General features: G+C 42.5%; 1 protein-coding gene across 2 annotated transcripts in view; it reads right to left on the bottom strand.

The window, feature by feature from the left end:
* Positions 1 to 15: 15 nt before the first annotated feature.
* The window catches only part of ABCB11 (ATP binding cassette subfamily B member 11), a 72,090-nt gene continuing 54,780 nt past the window's right edge, over positions 16 to 17,325 (bottom strand). For both annotated transcript variants that reach the window (XM_063318223.1, XM_063318224.1), the window contains 6 exons: positions 16,153 to 16,394; positions 15,635 to 15,791; positions 10,657 to 10,854; positions 8,909 to 9,115; positions 3,509 to 3,655; positions 16 to 2,292 (listed from right to left, as the gene is read on the bottom strand). In XM_063318223.1, the coding sequence (XP_063174293.1) occupies positions 2,092 to 2,292; positions 3,509 to 3,655; positions 8,909 to 9,115; positions 10,657 to 10,854; positions 15,635 to 15,791; positions 16,153 to 16,394 (1,152 nt within the window). In that variant the 3' untranslated portion in view covers positions 16 to 2,091. The remainder of the gene's footprint in view (positions 2,293 to 3,508; positions 3,656 to 8,908; positions 9,116 to 10,656; positions 10,855 to 15,634; positions 15,792 to 16,152; positions 16,395 to 17,325) is intronic.

Raw genomic sequence — 17,325 nt, 5'->3', positions numbered from 1 at the left:
ATATATGCACACAGAAACCTTCAGCAGCAGAACACCTTTATCAGAATTAAACAAAGAAATGCAATAATTGAGCAAGCTTTTGAGTTGCACAGAACTATGATAGCCTGCTTAACTTAAAACCCAGATTAGTACTAAGGGAGCCAGTTAAAGAAATGATTAATTGAAAAGGACACTTTTCTTGGTCCTGGTTGGGCCTTTGCTTCTCTGTCGTCATAACACGTTTTAGAACACAGAAAATCTTAGATTTTTATGCCTCGACTTGCTTATTGTTTTAGGCCCTCTGTGAACAAGCCACCTTCCTCGCTTCCAAGGGGGATTTGCCTTTATCGGTCTTCTCAATCCCCATGACCTTTCTTTACAAGTTTCCCATTTCTGCAGTGCTGACAGAAACAGCCCTACTGATTTCCTGTTTTCCTCTGGTTTACGGCTCTACACATGCTCAGGCTTTAGCAAGGAGCGTGGCTTTGGAATAAGGGGACTTTTTATGTTTGACAAAGAAGCTCCAGCTACTACAGGGTGAACTCCAGCAGCAGAACTCAAGTTCTTCAAGTAAACGGCACAGCCCAGTTCACGAGGATCTCCTGTTGAAGGATGTAAGCCAGTGGGATGGCGAGAGGCCCCTGCTTGCTGCCTCAGGAAGCTGCTGACAAGGTAGGTCCAATGCTTGGGATAAAGGGATTCAATAAAGTACAATTGCTTGATTTAACAACAGCCTTTACCACCTGCTTACCACTATTTCTCAGGCGTGATTTAATATCCCGCTGAATTTCTCTGTGCACGTTAAAAGTGGTAGAGCTGAATTGCTATTTAATTCTCTGGTTTTTATTCTTTTCCTGCTATTGCTTGTTTCTGTCCTATACACAGTAGTCAGTCCCTCTGTATCAAGTAGCCTCCAATGGGACACTCAACTGCAAGATGCATCCAGTCTATTTAGGGTGCTGGGTTAGTGGATAGTGATATTGTATACATTAATAAATGTATTATTTGGTAAAGAGCCAATTTTTTCCTGCAAAAAATGGCTACCCTTTTGGAAACTGCAATGGCCGATGGTCTCACTGGCAGTGAACAGAGTAACAGTATTTTGTAACCTGGCCAAAGTGCTTTTAACACCGCACAGAGAACCATTACATGCAGAAGAGATTGTATACATAAGACAGTCTCTATAGATATGCAGAGTCAGGTTTCAGTGTTGCTCTTCCATGGATGTAAGAATCTGTGTTTGGTATTCCCCCATCGTAACAGGGATTACAGCCTACTCTGCAGCAGCGCCTGCCCTCTGGAACAAGGTTCCCCCAAGACCCGGATGGCCCCCCCTCTGCAGTCGTTTAGAAGAGCCGTAAAGTCCAGGCTCTTCACCCAGGCCTTTGGCAAGGGAGAGGGAGATCCCTCACTTCATTGCTCTTGGCATCTTTTATCTTCATTTTTAACTTTTTTATTTATTTTATTGTAATTTCGTTGTTTGATTGTTGTGAGCCACCCAGAGTCATTCATTCATTCATTCATTCATTCATTCATTCATTCATTCATTCATTACATTTCTTCACCGCCCATCTCGACAAACAACTCTGGGTGGTTATTGACAGTTGGGCAGCATACAAGTTTAATAGATGATGATGATGATGATGATGATGATGATGATGATGATGAGGGTGCAGTAGGTAATACAGCCCAATGCAACCATTTTCACTGAGTGCTGAATGGAGCCTCCCTCTGGATCCATGGTAAAGTTCACTAGGCTTCTCTGATGTTGCAAATTCAGGGGCAACAGAGATAGATATAAAAATATTTCTATGGAATGGACACTTAATTATTGAAAAGATTTCTGAGCACTCTTCCTATAGCATCTCAGTTCTCCAGTAGATGGCTGCTGCCTTTCTTCACAAAGTTGCAGTGGTTTGAGAGAACAGCTCGGTCCTAAGCTGGCCACCAGGGCTTCACTTTCTCCATTAAAGTGGTTTTGCTAACATACGTACCTCACTCCATATCACAGCAGTGTCACCTTTTGCCAGACAAAGATAGCTGAAATGTTTCTAATGGTTTTAGCATGTCCCTTAAGAAAATGAATGCAACCCCCACAGGGAGTGCAGAAGCTCAGCTAATGGGGGCCCCAGTGGTGGCCAGTTTGTAATATGCCCCTTCCTGGGCCATTAGTTCTTCATGAGTGCCCTTTTCAATAATGACTCCCTGAGACATGACTGCAATGGTATCCGAATTCTGAATGGTAGACAAGCGATGTGCAATGACAATACAGGTTCTGCCTTCTCGAGCTTTGTCCAGGGCGGCCTGCACAGTCTGAAGAGAGAAGAGGAAAGGACAAAGGAAAGGATTCTTCACACAGTCATCATGACTATTTATATTAACATGAAGGTAGCCAGCTGGTCCTCTCTATGTGACTTTGTCTTTCAAAAGACGTTGATCTACTCAATCTCATCATGTCAAAAACCCTCCCCAAACATCCAGTGAGTTCAAAGAGGAGTTGAACAGAAGAACCCCTACTGTCCACAACTCCCATCTCCATGGGACATGTGGAAGATACCTCCTTGGGCTCTGCAGGATTAAGCAGTAACTCGCAGACACAGCAAACCTGCTTCTACCTCCATGAATTCAGTGGGCGTTGCAGAGAAGGTGTGAATAGGGACCAATGAACTCTGCTCCTAAGAGCTGTAATTCTCCCAGCAGTCCAGAAAAGCTGGGAAGACAGGATATGGAGCAGATCATTTCTCAAATCTTCCCTGTATCTGAACATTCCCTTAACTTCTTTGGTAGACTAGAAGGCATTCAGAGGCCATCGATTTTAGAATAACACGTAACAGCAGAGATACTTAAGCACCAGCAGATGGATCAAAGTATAAATTAAAGGTAAGTTGGAGCAACCTGCCAGACATGCAACTAACTTCAATATATTCCAATGGCAAATCCATCAATAATGTCTTCATCCTGGAAGTTTACAAAAGTCACACTTGAATAATATCACAGTATACTTGCGGTATGAATCTGGAAACATGGCCTGTGGTGAGTGAAAGGTCCCCAGTGCAAGCACCGAGTCATGTCTGACCCTTTGGGGGGATGCCGCTTTCGTGACATTCTCTTGGCAGACTATAGAGCGGGGTGGTTTGCCATTGCCTTCCCCAGTCGTCACCTTCCCCAGCAAGCTGGGCGCTCATTTTACCATCCTCGGAAGGATGGAAGGCTGAGTCGACCTGAGCCAGCTCCCCAAGAATCCAGCTTCTGCTGGGATTGAACCCAGGTCGCGGGGAGAGTTTTTGTTTGCAATACTGCCGCCTACCACTCTGCACCACACAAGGCCTATGGTACCTGCCTTCTTTACAGTAGTGGAAGTTTGTAAGGGTTCCATCTGTACCATTTTTTTTCCACAGGCAGACCATCGTTTATTGTTACTGTCATCAAAGGGAAAACATGCCAGGGCAAAGCTGGCCATAATAAAAGGGACTATGTCTTTTGCTTCTTGATATGCTGTGTTTGTTTCTCTAGTTTCATTCCTGTTTACCTGTTCACTTTCTGTATCCAATGCAGAAGTTGCTTCATCCAGTAATAAGATCTTAGGATCTCGGACAATGGCTCGTGCAATAGCAATGCGTTGCTTTTGCCCCCGAGAGAGCAGCGACCCTTGAGCCCCAACATTGGTTTCATATTTCTGGAAGAGAAATATTGGCTCAGTGACTTTGTTTACCATAAGAACAAAAAGAAAATTAGGATGGTGAGAAAATTGAGCTATTTTATTGATGTTATTCCAACATTCTTTTACTTTATGGGCTGTGGAACCTTCAAATGACAAGCAAACCAGAAATATATCTTGTGTTATCATTACGGGAAGCATATGTTAGTTTTTGTTATGAAACTGGGTATTTCTAGTTGAATGCTTAAAAGTAAACCATGGAAAGTTACTGAATGATTTTAGGAAAATGAATGGACTTAAATTATTATATAGAATGAACTTTATTTTAACCAGGATAAAAGTTATTCTAACGGTTGTCTAGCCACAGCAGCAGCTAGCTGATATTGGAAACAGCCAAGCAAGTCAGATCTGGTTACTACTTGAATGGGAGACCACTAGGAGACCCCAGGGCTGTAGGCTAGACTGTGCAGTTCACTACTTGGCCTTGACTGAGGTCAAAAGCTAAGCATGGTTGTCTCTAGTTAATAGTTGAATGGGAGACCACCACAAAGCACATAGCTGTAGGCTGTGGTCACCTAAAGGGCTCCTTTGCTTTATTGTGATCCAAATATACAGTGATCCAAATATACGCCCCAACCACAGATGCTGAAGAAGCTGAAGTAGTTTGGTTCTATGAGGATCTGCAGCACCTACTGGACAATACGCCTAAAAGAGATGTTGTTTTCACCACAGGAGACTGGAATGCTAAGGTGGGCAGTCAGATGACACCTGGAAATATAGGTAAGCATGGCCTGGGAGAACAAAACGAAGACATTTTTATCCCACCAAATAGGACAAGCAGGAGACAGGATTTCTGTTCCCATTTTATCCTCAGAACAACCTCGTGAGTGATTGAGCAATGAGTGTGGCTTCCTACTCTTAATCGATATGCTTCCAAAGGCTGCTGATTAAGGCCATGCGGTTGGTATGTAACAACTCCCATAATAGTTCTGAGAACACATTTTTTGAACCTGTGATTCAGTGCCTGGATTGTTCCCTCTTAGGCATCATTCCAATGATGCATCAATTAGGAAACAAGCAAGAGACCCTGAAGGGAATTCCTGGATCCAATGAAGCAATCAAACCTAATTAGAATAGTGAATTACACAATCATAGACCTATCAACTTCAGCAAAGGATCATTACCTTGTCGTGATGCTGGAGCTTGAGCACCTCAATGACACCATGAGCTAAACCGTGAAGGGCCACCCAAGACAGGAAGGTCATGACAGAGAGGTCAGACTAAATGTGATCCCTGGGGAAGGTAATGGCAACCCACCCCAGTATTCTTGCCATGAAAGCTAAATGGATCAGTACAACCAGAGATATGTTGGTATACCATAGGAAGATGAGACCCCCAGGTCAGAAGATGGTCAAAATGCTACTGGGGAGGAACAGAGGATGAGTTCAACTAGACCCAGAGGTGATGACGCAGCTAGCTCAAAGCCGAAAGGACGGCTAGCGACCGACGGTGCTGGTGGTGAACGGCGAATCCAATGTTCTAAGGGTCAACACACCATTGGAACCTGGAATGTAAGATCTATGAGCCAGGACAAATTGGATGTGGTTATTGGGGAGATGTCAAGATTAAAGATAGACATTTTGGGCATCAGTGAACTTAAATGGACTGGAATGGGCCACTTCACATCAAATGACCACCAGATCTACTACTGTGGACAAGAGGACCACAGAGGAAATGGAGTAGCCTTCATAATTAATAGTAAAGTGGCTAAAGCAGTGCTTGGATACAATCCAAAAAATGATAGAATGATCTCAATTCAAATTCAGGGCAAGCCATCTAACATCATAGTGATCCAAATATACGCCCCAACCACAGATGGTGAAGAAGCTGAAGTAGATCAGTTCTATGAGAATCTGTAGCACCTACTGGACAATATGCCTAAAAGAGACGTTTTCTGTTGAGGTTTCCCTACTAACGATTAAGACTGCTATTGTACCTAATCATTTTGGCCGGGTGAAGAGGTTGTATTTGATTGTCTCCTTTCACGTGCTTGATGCAAATCGCCTGGGGGGAGAAACCTGCCCGGACTTGTTTCTTACTTCCTTTTTTTTCTCTCTGCCGATATGTAGCAAGCCAGGAGAGCTAAGTCCTTTAAATTTCGTTTTGCTTTCTGTAAATAAATTATTTTTATAGAAATGCCTGGTGTGTGACTTTTCTGATCTCTCCTGGGCTAAAGGCTTTCCCAGCATTCTGCAACATTTTCATCACAGGAGACTGGAATGCTAAGGTGGGCAGTCAGATGACACCTGGAATTACAGGTAAGCATGGCCTGGGAGAACAAAATGAAGCAGGACATAGGCTGATAGAATTTTGCCAAGACAACTCACTCTGCATAACAAACACTCTCTTCCAACAACCTAAGAGACAGCTTTATTCATGGACTTCACCAGATGGACAACACCGAAATCAGATTGACTACATCCTTTGCAGCCAAAGGTGGCGGGCACCTATACAGTCAGTAAAAACAAGACCTGGAGCGGACTGTAGTTCAGATCACGAACTTCTTCTTGCACAATTTAGGATCAGACTAAAGAGATTAGGGAAGACCCACAGATCAGCTAGATATGAGCTCACTAATATTCCTAAGGAATATGCAGTGGAGGTGAAGAATAGATTTAAGGGACTGGACTTAGTAGATAGGGTCCTGGAAGAACTATGGACAGAAGTTCACAACATTGTTCAGGAGGCGGCAACAAAATACATCCTGAAGAAAGAGAAAACCAAGGAGGCAAAATGGCTGTCTGCTGAGACACTAGAAGTAGCCCGAGAAAGAAGGAAAGCAAAAGGCAACAGCGATAGGGGGAGATATGCCCAATTAAATGCAAAATTCCAAAGGTTAGCCAGAAGAGATAAGGAATTATTTTTAAACAAGCAATGCGCGGACGTGGAAGAAGACAATAGAATAGGAAGGACAAGAGACCTCTTCCAGAAAATTAGAAACATTGGAGGTAAATTCCAGGCAAAAATGGGTATGGTCAAAAACAAAGATGGCAAGGACCTAACAGAAGAAGAAGAGATCAAGAAAAGGTGGCAGGAATATACAGAAAACCTGTATAGGAAGGATAACAATATCGGGGATAGCTTTGACAGTGTGGTCGGTGAGCTAGAGCCAGACATCCTGAAGAGTGAGATTGAATGGGCCTTAAGAAGCATTGCTAATAACAAGGCAGCAGGAGACGACGGCATCCCAGCTGAACTGTTCAAAATCTTGCAAGATGATGCTGTCAAGGTAATGCATGCTATATGCCAGCAAATTTGGAAAACACAAGAATGGCCATCAGACTGGAAAAAATCAACTTATATCCCCATACCAAAAAAGGGAAACACTAAAGAATGTTCAAACTATCGAACAGTGGCACTCATTTCACATGCCAGTAAGGTAATGCTCAAGATCCTGCAAGGCAGACTTCAGCAATTCATGGAGCGAGAATTGCCAGATGTACAAGCTGGGTTTAGAAAAGGCAAAGGAACTAGGGACCAAATTGCCAATATCCTCTGGATAATGGAAAAAGCCAGGGAGTTTCAGAAAAACATCTATTTCTGTTTTATTGACTATTCTAAAGCCTTTGACTGTGTGGACCATAACAAATTGTGGCAAGTTCTTAGCGGTATGGGGATACCAAGTCATCTTGTCTGCCTCCTGAGGAATCTGTATAACGACCAAGTAGCAACGGTAAGAACAGACCATGGAACAACGGAGTGGTTTAAGATTGGGAAAGGAGTATGGCGGCAGGGTTGTATACTCTCACCCTACCTATTCAACTTGTACGCAGAACACATCATGCAACGTGCTGGGCTTGAGGAATCCAAGGCTGGAGTTAAAATCTCTGGAAGAAACATTAACAATCTCAGATATGCCGATGATACCACTTCGATGGCTGAAAGCGAAGAGGAACTGAGGAGCCTTATGATGAAGGTGAAAGAAGAAAGTGCAAACCTGGGTTGCAGCTAAACCTCAAAAAAACCCAAGATTATGGCAACCAGCTTGATTGATAACTGGCAAATAGAGGGAGTGTCATGTTCACTGATTCAATGTAGTTTATACATCGTAACGTTTCACATGCCATGGCGCTGATGCGCGTTTCTGTTTGGGAGGGAGCTGCTGTGAGACCTTGTACCAAGCTCTGTATGTGAAATCAGTACAATGGAATGCGTTTGGGTTATTTTCTCTGCTCAAGGACTTTTCCCACAGACCGTTAGAAACCGTTAGGAGCACCTGGGATTGTGGACTTGAGAAGATTCTACAGGGGGAGGGATTTCGTTTGCACTGAGGGTTTTTAGTTTGAATTTGGCACGCTTTCATCATTCTCAGCTTTCTCTGTGATCCTGCATACTATTCTTTAATAAATCAGATATCTTTGAATTCCTACTTATGAGTCTGATGGTGTTAGAATAGGCAACCATTACAGGAAGAAAACGTAGAGGCAGTGAAAGACTTTGTATTTCTAGGTGCAAAGATTACTGCAGATGCTGACTGCAGTCAGGAAATCAGAAGATGCTTAATCCTTGGGAGAAGAGCAATGACAAATCTCGATCAAATAGTTAAGAGCAGAGACATCACACTGACAACAAAGGTCCACATAGTTAAAGCAATGGTATTCCCAGTAGTGACATATGGCTGCGAGAGCTGGACCATAAGGAAGGCTGAGAGAAGGAAGATCGATGCTTTTGAACTGTGGTGTTGGAGGAAAATTCTGAGAATGCCTTGGACTGCAAGAAGATCAAACCAGTCCATCCTCCAGGAAATAAAGCCAGACTGCTCACTTGAGGGAGTGATATCAAAGGCAAAACTTAAATACTTTGGCCACACAATGAGAAGACAGGACACCCTGGAGGAGATGCTGACGCTAGGGAGAGTGGAAGGCAAAAGGAAGAGGGGCCAACCAGGACAAGATGGATGAATGATATTCTAGAGGTGACGGACTCGTCCCTGGGGGAGCTGGGGGTGGCGATGACCGACAGGAAGCTCTGGCGTGGGCTGGTCCATGAAGTCACCAAGAGTCGGAAGTGAGCGAACGAATAAACAACAACAAAGACCTATCAAAGGTGAGAAAGTCAAACAATTGAGAATGAAAAGAATGAAAGCAGAGGTCTAATTAATCAAAACATTATTTTCTGGGGAAGTATTGAGAATGTGTTAAATCAACAATGAAGAGAATGTTCAGACTTGTTCTTCTTTTTATAACCTAGGATTTTAAAAATGATACTTACTTCAGGAAGTGACATCACAAATTCATGCAGCTGGGCTTTCTTGGCAGCTGTTATCACTTCATCCATAGATATTTCTCTGCTGTTATCACCGTATTTAATGTTGTCGGCAATGCTACAGTCAAACAGCACAGGCTCCTGAGACACTATTCCTATTTTAGATCTAAGAAAGTGGATGTTTACTCTCCGGGTGTCATGGCCATCTATCAACTGTACATCAAAACACAAAACATCTTTGGTTGAAAAAGAAATCTTAACTTTAAATGCCTTGCTTACATTCACTGACATATTTGAAACTTAAGCACCACAATTCCTGTTGGTAATTACATGGTTGTTCCTCAGTAAAAAATACATTGGCAAGCTAAGGGTTCTGCAGAATCTGAGAGTTTTGTCAGAATGATAAAATGAGCAATGTGACACAAGCACTAACCCTTGCACACATGCATGCACACGATTCTCATTTTGACGTTTTCCCCCTGAAGACACCCATGTCTAATTCTGGAATTAAAGATTTGAATTTACCTCCATGATATATGTGGAACAAGCAAACCCTGCAACAAAATATTGCCGTGTGAAATCTACTGAGGACTCCAGACACTACTCTGTGCAACCCATCTTCCCCCACCAGTCCTCAAGCCAGCCTGCCTGATCTTGTCTGGCCTCAAAGAGTGAAGCTGGATTAGGCGTACTTTGTACCATCAGGAAATATCAGGGTTGTAGACTGAGACATTAAAACAACAAACTGAAAAAAGCAAAATCGAATGGGTTACTTACGGGACTGTCTCTCCCCAGTTGTTTCCACCCGTCCTACCCAATCCGGCAGGAAGGGCTTCCTCTGGGTGCCATGGGCTAGGGAATGTCAGCCAGCAGGGCCCAGAAGGAAAGCCTTTTCTGCTGCAGTGCCCACCTTTTGGAATATTATCCCGCCTGATACTAGATTTCCCTGTCCCTGTTGGCTTTTCATAAGGCCTTGAAAATGTAGCTTTGTGCCCGAGTCTGGGGCCCTGGGCATGGGATAGAGCCCTTCTCCTGCTTGTGTGGACAATCGGTTAGATTATGCCCGGCTGCTATATGTTTTGTTTTTATTTGCTTTTTTATACTGTGCATTTTATGTATTTTGTTTTATTGTAAGCCACCTAGAGTCATGTCCAAGTGAGATGGGCAGCTGTATAAATCAAATAAATAGATAAATAAATAAAAGCAAAGCAATTCTGTATTGTTGCAAAGAAAACTACACTGATTGCCACCAGGGGCAAAAGTTGACAGAAGGGGATGTGTGAATTTACCAGGAATTAAGCTTGACTCAAAAGACACCTTTTAAAAAAAGAGGCTGTTAAATGTCTAGGCCAGGGTTTCTCAACCAGGATTCCGTGGTACCCTAGGGTTCGGCGAGAGGTCACTAGGGGTTCCCTGGGAGATCACGATTTATTTAAAGAAATTATTTCAAATTCGGGCAACTTCACATTAAAGAGATAAGTTTCATTCTTTATGCTTAGTTTAAGAACACTGTTAGTGCATATAGATAGGCCTACCCACGAAACAAATAGAATAATTTTGAAACTTGTGGCCTATAACAGCCTGAATGGGCAGGGGTTCCCCGAGGCCTGAAAAATATTTCAAGGGTTCCTCCAGGGTCAGAAGGTTGAGAAAGGCTGCTCGAGGCCATAGAATGTACATCTGGAATATGGAGCCCAAATTGCAAATTCAGTTATTAGTACTTTCATGTTACCAAAGCAGCAAAGGCTATTCACCACTTTTCCTTCATCAGGATCATAAAACCGCTCCAGAAGTTGGACACTGGTACTTTTGCCACATCCGCTGCTCCCAACAAAGGCAAGGGTCTGTCCTGATTTCACAGACAAGGAAAGGCCATTGAGCACTTGGGTATCAGGACGAGATGGATACGTGAACTTACAGTTGAGAAATTCAATCCTTCCGTGGAAATTATCCTGATAATACAACGATAAAGAGAAAATCCTGGTTTTGAATGTGCAAATGACTCTTATGAAACTAATGATTACTATTTCTGCTGTTCCCAAAGCTGTCACAGTTCACTCTTTAAATCAATCAACTGGGAAGTAGAAAAAAATGAAATCCATTTGCATTCAGCACAGTGCAAAGATGTCCAATTTCCATTTCTAATTTGTCAAAAGTTAATATTTTGTGAAAGAAAAAAGGACAATTATATTTTAAGCTATTTTGCACTTTGCTAAATTTGTTGCTACGGTAACAGATCGTACTTCAATGAAAGTTGCAGAGATCAGCAAGTTCAGGGCCAATCAGGGCCATGAGATTTAAATTTAAAAATTATATTTTGATACTGTTTGCACCTGACCCTTTCCTTTTATCGACAAGCCTAAAAGCATAGAATCACTAATTAATATTGAAAGTATACAAATATTAAATCAATGCTTCATTTACAATTATGTGACAACTGCAAGAGATGAATGAATCCACAGTGTGATATTAGGATTTGCACTAGAGTTCTGAAGTTTATGGGTTTGCCTGAGGTCAAAACATTTCAAACAAATCCTACTGGCCAATGGCTCTAAAGAGAGGATTCTCCAGTGTACCATGTGTCTTACTGCATATCCACATTCACTATTCAAATTGCTCCTGTCCTGGGCTCACGCTGGCTTGACTCAAAGCCAGTTTAAGAACATCCGGTCTCAACTGAGATACTCTGACAAAACCTCACAAGATACTCAGTCTAGACTGCAGACTACATTGTCTCCTCATTGGTCAATTCCTTGCCACTGGGCCCACCCACCTTTCTGTTCCAGGAGAACCATGGCCAATTGCTTTTCTTCCTGTGCACAGGTCTTCTGGGACATACATACTTTTATACGTTTATGTATGGCTCTGCATGGGTGTATATAAATGTGTAAGTTAAATTTATACACACACACACACAGTGTATACTCACACAGTGTGTGTGTGTGTGTGTGTGTGTGTATATATATATGAAGTTGGTGAGATAGATAGAGATAGATATGAAGTTAAAGCATCGAAATTTGGAGGAAAAATGAAGAGCTTTTTAATAAAATATTTTCTTACTGCCTTGTTTCTAATATCTTTTAGAGCAGGGGTTCCTAAACCTTTTGCCATCACACCACCCTTTAGTGTAAACTTAATGTACACACCTCTGCGAAAAATCCAAACACCAAAATGAACACAAATGAACCGTGAAAACAATACAGTGAAACTTTGGGAAAGGTGGATTTATTGGAACAACGCACACCTAAAAGGTTCTTCACACCTCCCCTGGACTCTGTCTTCACCTCCCCAAGGGAGGTTCACCTCACTGTTTGGGAAATCCTGTTTTGGAGCAACCGTTACTGTCGGTGCTATCAAATAATGTTCATAGTAAAAAAAGGCAGCTTTAAAAGGGTTCTAGGAAGCATGTAAGCATTGGTCCACTTGAAGTAGGTGTGTGTGTGTTGTTTTGTGAGGGGACCCTTCCACTGTGAAGTAGACAATGAACTGCCGGGGTTAGCCTGTATCCGCCAGAAGTGCTCTAGCCCAGGGCATTTGAGGCAATACAACAAGGAAAAGTGCACTTTGAAAGTGGAGCAGAGAAAGGTCCCCAGAGCCTGCTTTGATGGTGAATGGGAGTAAATAGAGGGAAATACCTGTTTCTGCCCTCTGGAAATAGATCCCTCCCCATTTTGCCAATGGGGCAACTCTGCTGGGTGGATAAGTCTGCAGGTACTCCCAAGCAAAGGCACAACAAAACATCACTTCCAGCAGATATACTGGATTTACAAGGGCACTCAAAGCACAACTATCACTTCCTTCTGCACTGATGCGGAGTAACTGAAAGGAATCTATAATCCTCGCCTACAAAAACAGAAGGTTTGTAGATACTTACATTTATTTGCCACTTTCTGTATAGATAGTCCTCATTGAAATGAATATTTGTAGCTCAGGGCTGAACTGTGGAGTCCTTGGTGCTCTCTGAGCCTTGTTGTTTTCTTGCAGACGTTTCATTGCCAGACTAGGCGACACCTTCAGTGCAAAGGGGGAGTGTGGGCCTTGCTCTCAGTTTATATACTGTGGCTTGCCCTGCTTGTGTTGGTGGGGGTGTTGTTCTCTCCTTGGGAGTTCTTTGATTGGGCTGTTGTTTGCTGCTTGGTTGATTGCCTGAGTTAATAGTTCCTTGATTCGGGTGTATTGTGCTGTTTGATGGTTCATCTGGTGTTAATCCTGGTGTTAATCTTTGCATATCTGGGTGCTGATTGCTGGCAAGGGAGCGTACTGGTCTTTTGGCTTTTCTATTGTCTCTTTTGAATGGTATGTAAATGTTGTTTACCTCTATGTGTCTGTTGATGGCTGCTTTGTCTGAGTGCCAGGCTTCCAGGAATTCTCTGGTGTTTTTGGATTTGGCTTGGTTTAGGATGATCACAGTTTCCCAGTTGAAACTATGGTTGAGTCTGTCCATGTGTTGTGAGATTAAGGAGTTCTCATCGTGTCTTCTGACTGCTAGTTGGTGTTCGTGGATGCGCTCTGCTAGTCTTCTGCCTGTCTCTCCTACATAGTGGCTGTTACAGTCTTTGCACTGTATGTTGTAAATAACTCCTGTTTTTTCTTCTTGGGCTATTGGGTCTTTTGAGTTACTTCATATGTTTTGAAGAATTTTAGTTGGTTTATGTGCTACAGTGATGCCATGTGGTCATAACAGTCTGTTGGTGGTTTCTGAGATGTTTCCGATGTATGGTAGTGTTATCCTTTTCATAGTTTCCATTGGTTGGGTTGTAGTGGGTTGAGTGGTGAGGCACTTTTTGATAAAGTTGAGCAGGTATCCATTTTGTTGGAAGATGCTGTACAGAGTATCTTTTTCCTTTTTCTGGTGTTTTGGGTTGCTGCAGTGTGTAAGTGCTCGTCTGAATAATGTTCTTACACAGCTTCTCCTGTGGGAGGTTGGATTGTTACTTTGGTAATGGAGCACTTGGTTGGTGTGAGTAGCTTTCCTGTAGACATGTGTTTCTAACTTGCCATCATTTCCTCTACTGATGAGGATGTCCAGTAATGGTAGTGTGTTGTTTTCTTCCTCCTTTGTGAATTTTATTCCATTAAAGATGTTATTGATGGTATTGTGGGTTTCTTCCAGTTGTTTCTTTTGTATTATGACAAAAGTGTCATCTTCATACCGGATCCATACTTTGGGTTGTATGTGTGGGAGTGCTATCCTTTCCAGACCCTGCATTACAATCTCTGCTATAAGTCCTGAAATAGGTGATCCCAGGGGTGTTCCCTTGATCTGTTGGTATATTTCTCCATCAAACTGAAAGTAGGTTGTAAGGCAGAGGTTGATGAGGTCCATTATCCTGGGTATTTCTATTTTGGTGTATTTGGCTAGGTCAGGTGTGTTGCGCAGAACTGTAGCCATGGATTCTTTCGCTAGTGCCAGGTCTATGGATGTGAAGAGAGCTGTAACGTCGAATGATACCATGATCTCATCTTCTTCTATTTTTATGTTCTTGGTTTTCTGGAGGCACCGTAGTGGGGAGTTGATCGAATGTTCACTCTCCTCTGTGAGGTGTCTGAGTTTCTTTGTAAGCTCTTTAGCTATGTTATATGTGGGCGTCCCTGGTAATGATACAATGGGCCGAAGTGGTATGTCAGGCTTGTGTATCTTGGGGCGTCCGTAGAAACGTGGGAAGACGGGTCCACTGCTTTTCATCCGCTTCTGTTCTTCTTGTGTAATTTGACCTTTCTTGGTGAGGTTGTTGAGAATTCTTTTTACCTGGTTGTCCAGTTTCTGTATGGGATTGGTGTTCACTGGGGTGTAAGTTACTTGGTCCTCAAGTAATTCTTTGGCCTTCTGTATACTGTATACTGTGATCTCTCCATAATGACGGTGGTGCGACCTTTGTCTGCTGTGAAGATGATGATGGTTTGGTCCATCTTTAGGTGTTTGAGGGTTGCTCTGTCTTCAGTTGGTTCTGTTTCCACGTCCTTCTGATTTGTGGTATGATTGTCTGTCTTACGTCCTCTTGGGTTTCTGTAGTGAGTCCTGTAGTTTTAAATGCCGCTTCTAGAGCTGCGAAGAATTCTAATTTATTTGCATCTTCTGTGTTGTAGTCCAAGCCTCTCTGTAGGAAAAATACAGCCAACCCCATAATAGCCATGGAGTGCAGTGTAGTGTAGTGGTTAGGTGCTGGTTTAGGAGCAGGGAGCCCCAGGGCTGGCTAGTGCCTCGAAGTACCCCTTCCACGCAAAGACTGAACGAGATCACAGCCATCTGGACTTTACTCTTATTTATATTATTAATGATACGTAATTTTATAAGGCATTTTATATATTTATTGTTTTAGTGATTATTTTATTGTAAACTGCCCAGAGTCCTTCAGGTGAGAGGAGATGGGCGGTGACAAATTTGATAGATGGATAAATAAACAAACAAATAAATATTATGTCTTCTGAGATATAAAGAACAGGGTAAAAAGTCAAGCCATAGTCACAGTGTCTAAGGGCAAATGTTATACAGTCCAGCCTTGGCACCCGTGTGCCTTGCTATTGTCCTAAGTACGTATTATTTGCTCAACACTGAACCCACACTGTGTCCTCCAGATACCAGGACATTTTGTTTGCTCTTTTCCCTTAAATTCCTGGCACCCAGCACACTGTAATCTAGTTGGCTTGAGGGTGGCAGAGAGGATTGTCTGACCTTTGGATCTTTCCAATCTTACAATTATGTGATTCAAATAACAGCAATTGTTTTCTTACCCATTTTTCTCCAACGTCACTGTAGGCACTGATTTGGGGAATCCGATCTACCAGCTGAAAAAAACGGGCTGCTGCTATTTTAGCCTTGGCATAATTTGGTGTATAAGAGGATGCTTTTCCCAAAGCAATTCCACTAGTAACAATGGAGGAAATCACCCTGAAATTGGAGAAGAAATGTCTCAGTTCACAGGGCAGTTAAAAAGAGCCTCACTAAATCAGGTGAAAGTCTACTGTTGGGTTTCCAACAGGGATCAGCTGATGTTGGGATTCAGGAGCTCACAAGCAAGGTGTAGAAATTAGAACTGTTTTTTGCCTCGTCTCCAGGATTTGATTTTAAATTACATATTAACTCCTGACATGGAGGCCCATTCTTTATTTAGTCATCACAATATTTTATAATCTCCCCTCTTCACCCTTTTGAACATCCATTAGCTTTCACAATCAGATATTTGTAACAGCACGAGAATTCATGGATTCAATATTATTTAAAGAAAAGGTACCCGTGTGTGTGTTCTTACCTAAATATATAGCTGAAGTGAAGTCCTTCCTGTTCAACTAAAAATCCTCCGTATCGATAAGAGACAGAATTGGCTATGAACAAAACACACTGTGCAAAGCCAAAACAAACTCCATAGACATTTGCTTTTTTAATAGCTGCTCTGTATGGGATTTCTAGCTGTTTCTCATAAGCATCAATAAATGTTTTCTCCTTTCCAATTCCAGCTATGGTCCTAATGTTTGCCAGGGCTTCGTTGGAAATCTGATCCCAAAGAAAAATAAAAATCTGTTAATGATTATTTGAATATTTATCAACTATTGTATACACAGTTAACTTTTGAGAACTACAGAATTATGATTTTCACGTATTAAAGTGGTGGCTCCATGACGTCTGAAGTAGGGATCAGCAATCCAATGCCTGCAGATGCCAAATCACCCACAGCGGCTTCCAATGGTCTCTGTGGAACACCAGACTAAATACTTATTAATTTATTGTTCCTTTGTCACCAAGAATCTGCCTCTTGGCAATTCAGGAAGACTAAGCCTTGATTATTTAGCTGTGTTTCTCAACCTTGGCAGCTTTAAGATGTGAGGACTTCAACTCCCAGAATTCCCAAGCAAGGTTGCTGGCTGGGGAATTCTGGGAGTTGAAATCCTCACTTCTCAAAGTTGCTAAGGTTGAGAAGCACTGCTATTTAGGCTCAGGTTCCAGTGTAAATTAAGCTGGCTGACCTCAAAGGTCAGTGGAGATATGCTACTTTTCTTTCTATGTGGCTTTTGACTGATGTGTGAGGACCACTCTAAAAAGTAGGTAAGCGTAGGTCAAAGAAGTGGGCAGGGCCAGGCGTGAGGAAAACCCTGTATTTAATTTCAGCTGAACTCACATTTAAATTGCATTACTGTTCATGCAAACATTCTCCATGTCTTTAAGCATGTTTCCCTTCTATCACATTAAAATCTTGTGAAGGGGTTCTCCAGCTGTATCTTCCACTTGAGTGTTGGAAGTTCTGGCAAATCCAGCATGCCTCAGTTGCATGTAAATTAACATGTAAATTGAGTTGTCCCACAATGCAACTCTGAGGAAGCTGTTTGTTGCCACTCCCACTTCCTCCTCCTCTCTTCCTTCTTCTTCAGCAGAAGCAAGCACACGGATGTGTGCTGCTCTCCTCCATTCTGGGCACCATGTGGTGGGC

The sequence above is a fragment of the Candoia aspera genome, chromosome 1 (assembly GCF_035149785.1).
Source record: "Candoia aspera isolate rCanAsp1 chromosome 1, rCanAsp1.hap2, whole genome shotgun sequence".
In the NCBI taxonomy this organism is placed as follows: Eukaryota; Metazoa; Chordata; class Lepidosauria; order Squamata; family Boidae; genus Candoia; species Candoia aspera.
This window is presented reverse-complemented; position numbering and strand designations above follow the sequence as displayed.